Genomic DNA, 12261 nt, shown 5'->3' on the forward strand with positions numbered 1-12261 from the left:
TCCTCTCCGCTGCCCCCCGCGCAGGCACGGTATACAACGACAGCCGGCGGGGGGGCACTCACCTCCGGCGCTGCCAGCCATTGTCCTTGGGGACCGGATGTTTCTGCTTTAATCGCTTTGTTCCGTGTTTATTTTGAAGTATTATTTGGGGCGAAACGTGTGTGTGTCGTGGTTTAACCCCAGCCGGCAGCTAAGCACCACGCAGCCGCTCGCTCACTGCCCCCCCACCTCTGGGATGGGGGAGAGAATCAGGAAAAAAACCTCGTGAGTTGAGATAAAGATAGTTTAATAGGACAGAAAGGAATGAAAAGCAATGATAATAATAATATGACAACAGTAATACTAAAAGAATTAAACTATACAAAGCAAGCGGTGCACAATGCAATTGCTCACCACTCGTTGACCGATGCCCAGTTAGTTCCCGAGCCGCGATCCCCCCTCGCAGCCAGCTCCCCCAGTTTATATACTGAGCATGATGTCATATGGTATGGAATATCCCTTTGGCCAGTTTGGGTCAGCTCTCCTGGCTGTGTCCCCTCCCAGCTTCTTGTGCCCCTCCAGCCTTCTTGCTGGCAGGGCATGAGAAGCTGAAAAATCCTTGACTTAGTATAAACACTACTTAGCAACAACTAAAAACATCAGTGTGTTATCAACGTTATTTTCCTACTAAATCCAAAACACAGCACTGTACCAGCTACTAGGAAGAAAATTAACTCTGTCCTAGCCGAAACCAGGACAGTGTGTTTGAAGAAACTTCGCACCTGATGCTTCTCAACTTGTTTTTCTCTCAGCCTGGGTGAACACGGTCTGGGATCTGGATTTCACAGAGGCCGAACCTCTGGATCCCAGGATAGCAGAGGAGATCGCGGCAGACGGACTTGACGCTTTCACCTGGCTTCACCAGTCTCTCTCGCCGTTTGCTGCGGAGGACTGTGAGAATAGAGAGGTAAGGCCAACTGCTTAACCGAGGTACCGGTCCTGTGCTTTTCTGTTATTCACGTCTATCCTGCCTTGAAATTTAAAAAATATTCTGAGACTGCCCAAAACAGTTCTTGTCATATGTGCCGGAATGCTTCAGAGGGAAGCTATTCCCAAGTTTAAAAAATATATTTATAAATTAATATAATACAAATTATAGGCAGTATTATATATTATAATTATTAAGACATATTTTTTAAAATACATAATATATATAGGGGGTTGGTTGCAGTGGCAACTGTTAAAATGAGAATAGTAGCTACTTGTAGAGAGCTGTGTTGTTATGGGATTTCTCACTATTACTCGCGTATTTTGCCTCAGAATATCTGGACCTTGTTTGCTGAAAACAACTTCTCTCATAATGCTCTCGTGGCTGTGTTGCACCACTTTGTCCAAGCGGGCCAGCGTAAAAGAGCTAACGCACAGCAGAGGGTTTACGCTCTTCATGCGGCTGGGTTGTACTTCTTACTGCTGGAAATCCCAGGTGAGCGAAGGGATGTGCCTCTTTATTGTTGGATAAAACATCGTTCAGGCAAAATCAGCTTTCTCTCATTTACAAGAATTCCAGGTGGAACAAGTGATGGCTTTTGAACTGTTCGCTTGATCTCCCTGAAATCCTTGGGGATGAAACTCAGCCATGGCGCTGAGTGCTGAACAGCTGTCACGGTCTGATAGCGGCTTGGTCTCCTGTCATGCAGTGGCTCGATGGTCTCAGTCCGGGTCTGCATTGCCACACATCTTCTTAGTAGTTCTGTGACAAGGTCGACAGAGGAGTCTGCACAGTACACAGAGCTGGAACCACACATAGCCCTCTGGTTTGACAACAACAGGCAGTGAAGGCAGAAGCTTATTCCTGTTCCTGCTCTGTAACTAGAGAGGATTTCACTGTGCAGTGCTTTTGGACAGGTTCATTTGTGAAAATAAAAGTATTTGTTTGAATAACCAGCAGTTGGAGTTTTCTAGCAGGTTGATTCACAGCAGTATGCTTCTGTATTCAAGGCTAACGCGTGCTCTAAAGTTTTGCTGATCTTCGTTGTGCAGCACGTTAGCAGCTAGAAGGGGTCAGTCAGCTGCTGATCCTACTGGAGAATGTCATCACTGATGACATGTCATCCTGATGCAGTTTGGCTTTGTTCAAACAATTCTTTTTTCTTCTCCTGAACTCTCTTAGGCTCCCAGGACAATGCCTTTGTCCTGGCCATCTCCTTGGCTGTCAAAGCAAATGGAGAGATGGCCGGATGGTTTGATGCTCTCTCTGTGTTTTGTCTGGAAGATGGCTGATGTTGTCTTTTCTGGGCAGGCAGCATAGCTAACCAGCTGTTCCATCAAGTGATGTTTGATAAATGTCTTCACACCCTGACAAAAAGTTGGCCTCAAGAACCAGATCTGATGAGGAAAAGAAAGAAGATGCACACTCAAAGCTCTCAGACCAATGCAAGAAGAAATAGAAAGAAAGGAAAACCATGCAGGAATGGCAAAGTAAGGTGTTTCTGTAATCTCTTCAGATATAAATCTCTATTAATAAGCCAATTGTTGGCAAGCTATTTCACTTCTAGGTCAGTGTGATACTCTTCCTCTTTTTCACCCCTCTTTTAATTCTTAACCTTCTATTCAGCAGTTCAGCTGTGCTCTTGATCCTCTACCTATTATTAGGAATTTCAGAGGTCTGATGATTCAACATTAGCTGCGGTTTCCTGGCTGCTGACTAATAGAAAAAATACGGCTTATTTGTCTGTGGCATATTGTTAGAAAGCTCAGTAGCAGAGGGAGAAACTAATTTATATCAGCTTCTTCAAGAGACCTTCAAGTTAGTATGTGACCAGCTTGCAAATGGCATTTGCGTTTCCTTGCCAACTTACTGATGGGAAGTTAAGGGCTAAATGCTTTGGTTAGCTGTACTCAGCTGCTCGTTCTAACATTTAGATGATTTTTTTTTTTAATAGAACTGAGGATTATGCATCAGAAATCCTGAGAGACCATCGGTGCCGCAGGGTCATGACAAGCAAGGGAAGAAGGTCATAGGCACAATGGGAATTACTTGAGATGAATCTCCAAGTGTCAGATTAGAATTCAGATAATTGTCTTCAGTTCTGATGGACTTTCTCCTTCAAAACGAGAATAGGCTGTGTTGGAGCTTTCTTTTTTTGTATCCAACTTTCATCTTTCTGTCTGGGTTTTTTTTTTTCCTCCACTGTTAAGTGCGTTAACTAATCTGAAAGAAAAGATTTAGAATTTTGGATGTGAAATCATGTAGGACCTAGCCTGAGAACTCTGTGAAGCACAGAAATGTGCAAAAGAGATCAGCCAGTGCCGTGGGACAGGAGGGTGCTGTTTCTCTTTTCTACCAATATAGGTGGAAGAGATATTGGAAGAGGAGGAGGAGGAGGAAGAGGATTGTGAAAATGTTTACTTTTCAACGGACGATCTTCTTCAAGTTCGCAACTCAATCTTCCTTCTTTTGAAAAACTTCTTAAGACTTCTACCTAAGTTCTCCCTAAAAGAAAAACCTCAATGTGTGCAGAACTGCCTGCAGGTAATAAGATTCAACTCAAGAAACCTTATGTCCCCTAACACAAACTGCTGGTGGATGCAGAGCACTCCATAGCCACGGGAGTGATGGCAGCCCTGCCTTTCGTAAACTCGTCCCCCGATTAGACTGTCCTCAGTGTAAATCCTGGAGCGGGGTGCCTGCTCCATGTCTGTCTCTTGTGCTTAGCGCTTGCTGGCTAGTGCTGGCTAGTGCTGAGCCCCTGGGCTTTGGGCTCTGCTTATGTTCTGCTTCAAGGGAGGTACTGTGGTTTGAAAGTTAGACTCACGTTCTCCATGGTCTGACCCCCAAGCATCCAAGCAGACCTGCACGTCTTGCCCTCATGTGGATTAGCTAAGCTTGGCTTTCTTTCCTTGCAGATCTTTGTTGAAATGACAAGCTTTGAGCCAGCGGTACACGAGTTCGAGTTTTCAGCAGCAATGTGAGCAAATAATTGTTACTTGTTCAAAGCACCATATAAACATTAAAGCACTCAATGCTTGTGTTGTTATTATCCTGTTTATATGAAAATGAACGCAGTGATTTCTTTCGCTAAAGATAATTAGAATGTGTTCCACCTAGCTAACAGTAAACAACATTTAGTGAATATTGAATGTTTTCCAGTCAATGAGCACGTTTAGTTGTAATAGTTGTAGTAAATGTTTCTCTGATGAGAGATGAAGACGTCTCTTTGCCTTCTTTTGCTTAGGAATGTTAATGAAGCCAAGTACGTTCCCGAGCTGGCCTATCATGGGCTGCGATTACTGTGTTCCCCTCTACATGGTACAGAAGATAAGGTAAAATTAAAATCCTCACTGCAGTATTGAAAAGGAGTAGTTGTTTCTTTCCTTCTCTGCACGTCATTCTTGCTTGCACGTATTTTAATTTTTGTGCGTGTGCACGTGTTTGCCGGGTCAGAGGCAAGATGCTTTTTTCCACCTCAGTCCTTATTTCCTGTGACTTGTATGATGATGCATTTCATGTGCGTTGAATTCTGTGCTCTAGTGACTCTTGTGGCAAATGTATCGAAAACAGAGGATAGCTACAGTGGCATTAGATCTCTGTATCTTAAGAGAATTCCAGGTTACTGCGTTTGCCTGGAATTTTCTTGTTTCCTGCTAGGTGGAGCTCCAGCACTGCTTGGTAGCGTGCTGTGGCATCGGGCTGTGCAGCAGTGAAGCATGATGGGGAAGTGTTATGCGCAGATGATGGTAAGCAGGGTTGATTCTCATTCAGAGAATATCCTGTCATCATGGAACATCCAGTTCTACCAGAAACGTGTCTGCAGCTTCACATTTTTTATTTTGTTAAATTGTCAAGCACACCGTGTCTCTTCCCACTTATCTCTGTGCTGCTCCTGTGGATGGGGCTTTTGAACTTCGGGTGTGACTGTCCTGCTGTGTTTGCGAGTCTCTGTAAACCCATTCTGAGCGAGCAAGCCAGGGTATTAGCGGCTGTCTAGTCAGGAAAGCCTGGAGCTTAGTGCATGCTAACCTGACATACACCTGAGCGTCTGCCCAGCTTTAGCAGCCTGAGACCTGTGTGTTTCAGCCTCCTTGGTTTCTCAGTGCAGCACAAGCTTTTCAGAATTGTTGACATTTGTGGTATCAGTAAGACGTAGTAGCTCCCCTTCTCAGAGCTGCCTCCTCTTCCCTGCCTCTACTGTTTGACTGCTCAGTGAATGTCAGGATAATGAGGCATGCTGTGGTCCCAAAAGTGTGGCAGGGAGGAAGCTCCAAAAGTTCAAGGGCACGTGGTGGTAAAAACATGCATTTAGTTGAAGATGTCTTCTGTGCAAAAACCAATGAATTTCCTCAAACTCCAATTTGTGGCAAATTGAAGTCCACTGCTTTGGAGGGGATCTGTTGATGTTTTCAGGAAGCCCTTCTTAGGCCTTCCTGAACTTGTACGAGAACATCACAGCTAGGAAAGATGTTGCGTGTATTAAAGAATGGGTCCTCTTTGAATTAGTCTGCTAGGAGTCCTATCTTGACAGGTACTATTATTTGGATCGAAGTTTGTTTGGTTCAGAACTTTATTTGTTTATAAACCTGGTCAGAATGCTTATCCATGGGCTCCGGTTCCTACTGAAATGAACCTGAAAATAACCTTTTCTTTCCAGATTCTTCGTTGTGTCTTCCAGCGAATCCTCAATGTTATTCTTATGCTGGAAAGTGGTGCGGGTTCCAGACGCGCAGTCCTTGCAATCACATCAGCTGTGATCAGTGCCAGGAATCAGGCTATAAAATTCATCAGGTGAAGTACAGGGCTCTGGCACTACCCTTCCTGGGTATGTCTGCTCTTTCTTCTGGCATGCCTTCGCTTTACTGTTTAGTTGACAAAGGGATGAGACAAACTGGCATTGACTTTGAAGTTGTTTGTGTAAATGAGATTTAATTAAAATGCCTGTAATGGGAATTTACTGAACTTGCTGGTGGAGGGGAAAGAAGGTGCTGTTTGACAGAAAAGTGGCAGTGAGTGGAAGGGGCATATCTTCTGTATTTTGCTTTGTGTCGGTTTTTCAGGTGTTGTGGTTTACTACAAAGTATTGTAAAGGAAATGAAAGATGAATATGGAGCTCATTTCTCCTTAGTTCTTTGCTTTCTCCTGCTTAAAGATACGTTTTGCCTATGTTTATTATTCCGCCTGTGTGGGGATCCATATTGTTGGAAAGTGTAGTTTGTGCAGAGATCCCCAGACAACATATAGTAAGTAGATTGAGAATAAAGAAGCTTCTCCTTGTAGAAAGGTATTGGAAGAAAAGTTTTCTACCTGCAAAGCCAGGTTAATGTAGAAAGTAGGTCTGCTCTCTGACCATATCCTGTTGCGCTAGCGCTCATGATTCCAGAACACGCACTTTTCTTGACTTTTGAAATGCATTCCAAAAGGAATGTCCTTGACTTGATTTTTCGCTCTGTTATAAAACCAGCCTTATTAAAATTTGCTTCTTTTTCTTCTGTGCAGTTCTGTAGTAGATGAGCTGAAAGAAGTTGTTTTTCCTGTTCTTCGAGTATTACTGCAACATATCTGTACCAAGGTATGCTAAGCTTTGTGGCATCTTAAGCTGAAGAACTCATGTGGATGCTTTGCAGTACCTGCTATAGTTAGGAAATCCATTTTCACAATGTTTTGTAAGGAATGAAAAGATTGTAATCATTTGCAAATTTCTTGACAGCCTGATTGCATTTTGTGTTGATCTTTATCAGAGTTTTCAGACATCTTAAAAATAGTGTCACACGCTAGGAAAATACTGAGGGTGAAGGCTTCCCCTGTTATTCACAATTGATTGTACCCTACTTGTGACCTTTCCAAAATTTGCAGTTGCTTTTACCACTGTTTTGGTAGAGGAAAATGAGGATTATGAGAGCTCTTTGCCTAGGTAACTGTCTGAAGACTGCCATGTAGAAATACTGCCTCTGGATTTAATCTAAGCTCCACCTTTGCCTTGGGGGATTTGCTGTGTGACTGTGTGTGAGTGCTGAAGTAGCGACCAAGGAAGCTGTGATTGTTCTCCCAGTCATTGCTGAATGTGACCATATCACCTCATTAAATAAAAAAATACTTATCTTAAGCCCTGAAATGCCATTCTGGCTTGTACAGCAGAGCATCGAAATATCATACCATGCAATTGCCCTTGTTTTTTAGGTCCCCGATAAGGCTGATTATCGCACATATGCTGCACAGGCCTTGGTGAATTTGCTGAATAAACTCCCTTGTATAGAGTTTGCTGACTTCATCGCTTGGCTTTATAAATACTCACGCAACACTAAAGTAAGTACATCTCCTTGATGTGCCAGGCTTCAGATACAGCAGTATTTTGAGGATGAAGGGTTCAATATCAGTACCGAATAGCATTGTTGTTACTGCTGGTACCTAAAAACAGGTAAACGGAGTAGGCAACGCCTGTGCCTTTGCTTACATTAACAGAGCACATTGTGTGCTTTTTTCTTCCGAACAGGTTGCCTACAGAGTGTTTGCTCTTGATGTAGCGTTAGCTTTGTTGGATGTGCCCGAGAGGAACTTGGACAGCTCCTTGCCCCTGGATCATCAGAAGTTTCTAAAGCATAAGTTTTTAGTACAGGTCATGGTGTTTGGCCGGTGTTCTGACAAAGCACCCGTGGTCCGTAGCAAAGCTTTAAGCAGCTTTGCCCACTGTCTCGAAATGAAAGCTGCTGCTACTTTGGAGAGTATACAGGACTTATTACAAAGCTGTAAGTATTATGGATAAATGAGATAGTGAAAATATTTCTTGAATGTTCTGGGGAATAATTACTGGGAGATAGGAGAACTAGTTGTCAGGAACTTAAAAATCTGCACATAGTGTCCTTGTGTATTGTGTCATAATGAGAAGTAATAGATGAGTCTTGTTACTCATGAAGCCTTATATTTGGAAGGGATTTATTCTCGTATTTCAGTTCTAAATAGATTCTTCCATGAGATACCTTTGAAGGACATTTACAGACGACTGAAATTGCTCATTAAAAAAAAAAATAAAAGTTCATTCTTGCCTGACAGTTGATTAAATCTTGAGTTGCCTTTTGCTTCTGCTAAGTTGTTTTGTTCGTGATTGGCATTCTGAACTCCCTCAGGTGCGGTAAAGGCCAGATGGCACAATTCAGAAGTATGCACATAGCATCCTACAGTTAGATTACTTGCCTGAAAAAATTTGGAATGACAGAATATCCAGAATTAAAATACTTCATTTAATTTCTTTTTTTATTTCTTTTTGGCAGCCTCTGACCATACAGTCTTGGAAGCAAACACAAACACTGCGAGTTCGATAGTCACTGCAGAAGGTATAGAGTCATTCTCTTATAGTAAGTCTCAGGCTTTTCTTGGCATGCCATTTTCTAAAAATATACATATCTGTAAAACCTAGGGCATGTATGAGGCTCTCTGTTTAACAGTGAACTATCTTGCTGGGTGAACATATGCCTTTTTTATTCTTAAACTTTTAACTTGTCTTTCAGCTGTGTCCAACCATGCACTGAAGACCTTACCAACTTTCAGAACTATTGAGTTGACAGACAGCAGCGATACTGCTGTGCTTGATGGTACGTCAAAATTATACTAGCCTTTTCAGATAACTTTTCAAAACCGTAATTGAAATTAGACTTTCTGAAGTGTATTCATTGTCCATTTTTCAAAGAAGGTGGAGAGCGCTTTCTGTAGAGCTGTTAAAAAACACTTATGGGTGATGAAGGGGGTGGAAGTGCCAGCCGTAAAGAAATACTATTTCCACTCAAGTCTGAAAAATACATTTAATCTTGAAATACTGATGTTCGTTTGTACTAATGTGGTGGCAACACTTGTTGAAAAGCAGGTAATTTATTCTTTCCAAAAAAGGTGGTAATTGATGTGGGATATAATACTTGTAACTCCATAAATTTAAGGGTAATTAAATCTCTTGCTCCAGTGCACAAAGAACTAATATATTTTTGCTACATAAAACACAGCACCTTTGTCTAGCACTGTTATGTAGGGAAGAATTCACTTCTCTGCAGCATCAGGTATTGGCTGGAGTTGAAAGCAAAGTGTGAGGTTAAGTGGACTGATAGAGAATGGCAAGCAGCTAGTTCTAATTTGTTGATAGCATGAAATCAGCATGTAAGTTGGCTTTTGTGGCCACGATGTTCCTTCTTTGAATCTCTTGCTTTCTTTTCCTCTTCGGTGTAAAAGCTTTTCTTCCTAACCTTTAGGCCTCTGCCAGTGTGTCTGCTCTCAGTTCTTGCTGTTCACCTCTCTTGAACTGCTGACAATTCAATTCGCTGCTTGGTTCACATCCTGCATTTGTGTCTTTGTTACATGTCTCATGCTGCTCTTCACATGGGATCTCTCTCCCTATCTCCATGAGGCAGGCTCCAATCTTCTCCATTGAAAGCTTTCTTTTAAAACATTTCGCTGATAAATTTCGTTAATCTGCTCTCTCAGATAGAAAAGTCCTCCAGGCCACGTAAGGTATTGTGTATTCCCTGTTTAGTTGCAGACTCCTTGTGGCAGAGGATGCCTGGTTTTGTATCTGATACCCAGCTGAGCATACACTTGGCACTTGGCAAAACAAATTAAGAAAAGGATTGGATGAAAAAGGACTGTCTGGAGCTTAAGAGGATAGCTGAAATACAGGGCTCTCCGAGTCAGTCAAGGTGCATTAGCAAAGCTGTCTGGCACATGCTTGTGTTTGGCTTATGCCTGTGCTAATTTTCCACTTCTATGAAGACCAAACCGCTCATATTTTCGAAGCAGAATAAATCTTAGCTGAGGATAGTCAGAACATGCTAAATGCACAAGGGCAAAGATGAGGGTGGGGGTGATCTGCAGGGTGAGGTGTGCACTGCTGAATTACCACTGCCCAACCGTATACAAACATTATGTTCCCTTGATAGTTCTGAGCCATTTAGAACTCGAGTTTTTTGTTTGGTTGGTGGTTTTTTGGTGTGTGTCCCCCCCGTCTTGTCACTGTGTGAGTAAAATCAATGTCAATTGGCAAAGTGTGATTATTTTAGCAGATTTGGTCACCTTCACGAGAGCTGGACTATTTTCATGGCAAAATCTTGCAATAAAAAGGTTCTGTGCTTTTTCTGTCAAGCTGTTCTCAGGAGGAAGATGTGATTGCAGTTAGCTCCCCATTAAGAAAGCACAGATCAAAGTCCCATTGCTTCCTTTGGTAAAAATTTATTTTCAAACTACTTTTGATTAGTTCCCTGTGACTACTCCTATTTCTTAATGGCAACAGAGTGGATCTCCACATGAATCTCTTTAAGTAACAGATCTCCGGATTTGGCATATATTTAGGAAATCTTACTTAATGCTGTAAGAAATCTAACAAACAGCAATAAACAGAAACCTTAAAAGCAATGGTAAAATGCTTGAAGTCAGTATTGCCAGCTTGTCAATAGTCCATTTGAATGATTCAAAAGGTGAGAAATAATCGATTGTGGCTGTGTGTATTCAGTTGTGTGTCATTTAATAAACTATCATCTTGATCATGTATTTTTCCTGAGAACGTGCAGAAATAAGCATGAATGGCTATGGAAAGTAAAATCTGAGGCCTAACTTGATGTTCAGGGAGGGGAGCTGTGTTGTGGTTTCCTTGTAGACTCTTGGATTCTTCTTTGCAGCTGCCATTCTGCAGCCTCAAGGAATTCAGTCAGTTCACAAATGGAGTAATTTCCCCTCTGTAAAACACAGCAGTTCATATATTAACACTTTATACTGTGTGGAGGTCGCAGGCATAACTCACAAAAGGTTGTAGGCATTCTAAGCTCTCGGCATACAAGTCTGTTAACCTACCTTGGGTCTGCGTTGGATCCATTTGTCTGTGGTCTGCCCTCGACACGCTTTTCCCACAGGTGGCAGGGTTACCTGTGCTACAGACTTTTGTTAGAACTGTGCATGGTTCATCTGATGAGCTTTCAAACTGTGAAGGTAGCCTGACATCTTTATGTAGACAAATAAATAGGTCAGAAATTACAGATTTTTTTTTTCTTTTTTTTGCGTGTATCAAATGATTTGGTGTCTCACTTTCTTTTGTGATATGTCCTAAGACATATTTTCAAATGAAAGAACTTGGAAAAAAAAAAAAATTTTTTCCCCCCTCTGGCTTATACCTCATTCTGAATTATTTTGGGTGTTTTTTTGTTGTGCTTTGTTCAGTCCTCCTCTCTTGCCCTCTGAAAGTCTTGGGCAACAAATTGTTGTTCAGTTGAGTTCAGAGCTGTATTCCTCCTTGCTGCTGCACAGCGTTCAGTGTGTTAGTGCTGCTAAATGGTGGTGTGGGTAATTTCTTTTTATCACGGTTTTGGATAGGAAAAGAAGTCATGGCCATGCTGAGACTGAGAGCTGGGGATGAGAAAACCAATGTGAGGAAATCTGCTCTCCAGGTACGGTGTTTTTTGCATGCTTCCCTGTTCTCAGTGATTACCCAGAATGCTGTTAAAGTAAATAATTAGGCCATAGTATTGTAGCGAAGTGTATGTAACTTTGCCCACCTGTAGCTTCCTGCTATTCCTGCGGAGTGCCTACAGGGTAAATAATGCAAGCATGATGATGGAAAATTTTTCTAGTACTCTTGTTGGCATTCTCTTATTCCGTCATTTAGAAAGAGAGGCTCTTTTCAAATGTCAATAGGCATTTCAATTAAGCGACTTCCTTATAAACTGAAGCATATTAGCTGCTTAGTTTCTTTTGACCTTGTAACAAAGAGATTAGGTTATATCCAGCCTCTTTTTGAGGTATGCCTTGCTTTGCCTGTTGCTCAATTTTTTTAATGAAGTCATTAGCTTTTAAAGAGGTATGCTTCAATGAAAATTTCATCGTTTAAAAAAATATGCGTCTGCTGTTGACTGCCTTCCTCTGTTAGTCCTCTTCACCCCAACTCTTCCCCCTCAGTTCACGCACTGATTTGAGCTTCCCAGTTAAGGCTTTACAATTGCTTTGTTTTAATACTTTTTGATTAAAAAAAAAAAAAAGAATAAATCCCGTCTTCCTTATTACCAGGTAAAAGACATAGTTCATACAAGAGACACGTTATTTTCAAGGGGAAATTGTGACGTTCACTCTATCCAAATTAGGTTATAAAATCGGAATGACTGAAAAGGTGCTTTCTGTTTCATTCTACATCTCTGGTTGCGCCCAGTACTCATAAATTGTTAATGTGATGTTTCACTCTCGGTGAGATAAATTAATCTCTAGTTAAACTTGGTAGGGGGTAGATTGTATTTTTGATTTGCTACTCAATGCGCATGGCCTGTATTCCC

General features: G+C 41.8%; 1 protein-coding gene across 4 annotated transcripts in view; it reads left to right on the plus strand.

Annotated features, from left to right (window-relative positions):
* Nucleotides 1-804: 804 nt before the first annotated feature.
* The window catches only part of NCAPD3 (non-SMC condensin II complex subunit D3), a 28579-nt gene continuing 17122 nt past the window's right edge, over nucleotides 805-12261 (plus strand). For 2 of the 4 annotated variants that reach the window (XM_050911046.1, XM_050911048.1), the window contains exons 1-12: nucleotides 1423-1462; nucleotides 2279-2457; nucleotides 3332-3511; nucleotides 3886-3947; nucleotides 4215-4302; nucleotides 5628-5761; nucleotides 6470-6542; nucleotides 7151-7276; nucleotides 7464-7716; nucleotides 8239-8322; nucleotides 8476-8559; nucleotides 11312-11385. In XM_050911046.1, coding sequence (XP_050767003.1) covers nucleotides 2311-2457; nucleotides 3332-3511; nucleotides 3886-3947; nucleotides 4215-4302; nucleotides 5628-5761; nucleotides 6470-6542; nucleotides 7151-7276; nucleotides 7464-7716; nucleotides 8239-8322; nucleotides 8476-8559; nucleotides 11312-11385 — 1305 coding nt within the window. In that variant the 5' untranslated portion in view covers nucleotides 1423-1462; nucleotides 2279-2310. Of the gene's footprint in view, nucleotides 947-1299; nucleotides 1463-2278; nucleotides 2458-3331; nucleotides 3512-3885; nucleotides 3948-4214; nucleotides 4303-5627; nucleotides 5762-6469; nucleotides 6543-7150; nucleotides 7277-7463; nucleotides 7717-8238; nucleotides 8323-8475; nucleotides 8560-11311; nucleotides 11386-12261 lie in introns of those variants that run through there. The other 2 variants (XM_050911049.1, XM_050911047.1) reach the window with 2 other exon arrangements.

The sequence above is a fragment of the Gymnogyps californianus genome, chromosome 25 (assembly GCF_018139145.2).
Source record: "Gymnogyps californianus isolate 813 chromosome 25, ASM1813914v2, whole genome shotgun sequence".
Taxonomy (NCBI): Eukaryota; Metazoa; Chordata; class Aves; order Accipitriformes; family Cathartidae; genus Gymnogyps; species Gymnogyps californianus.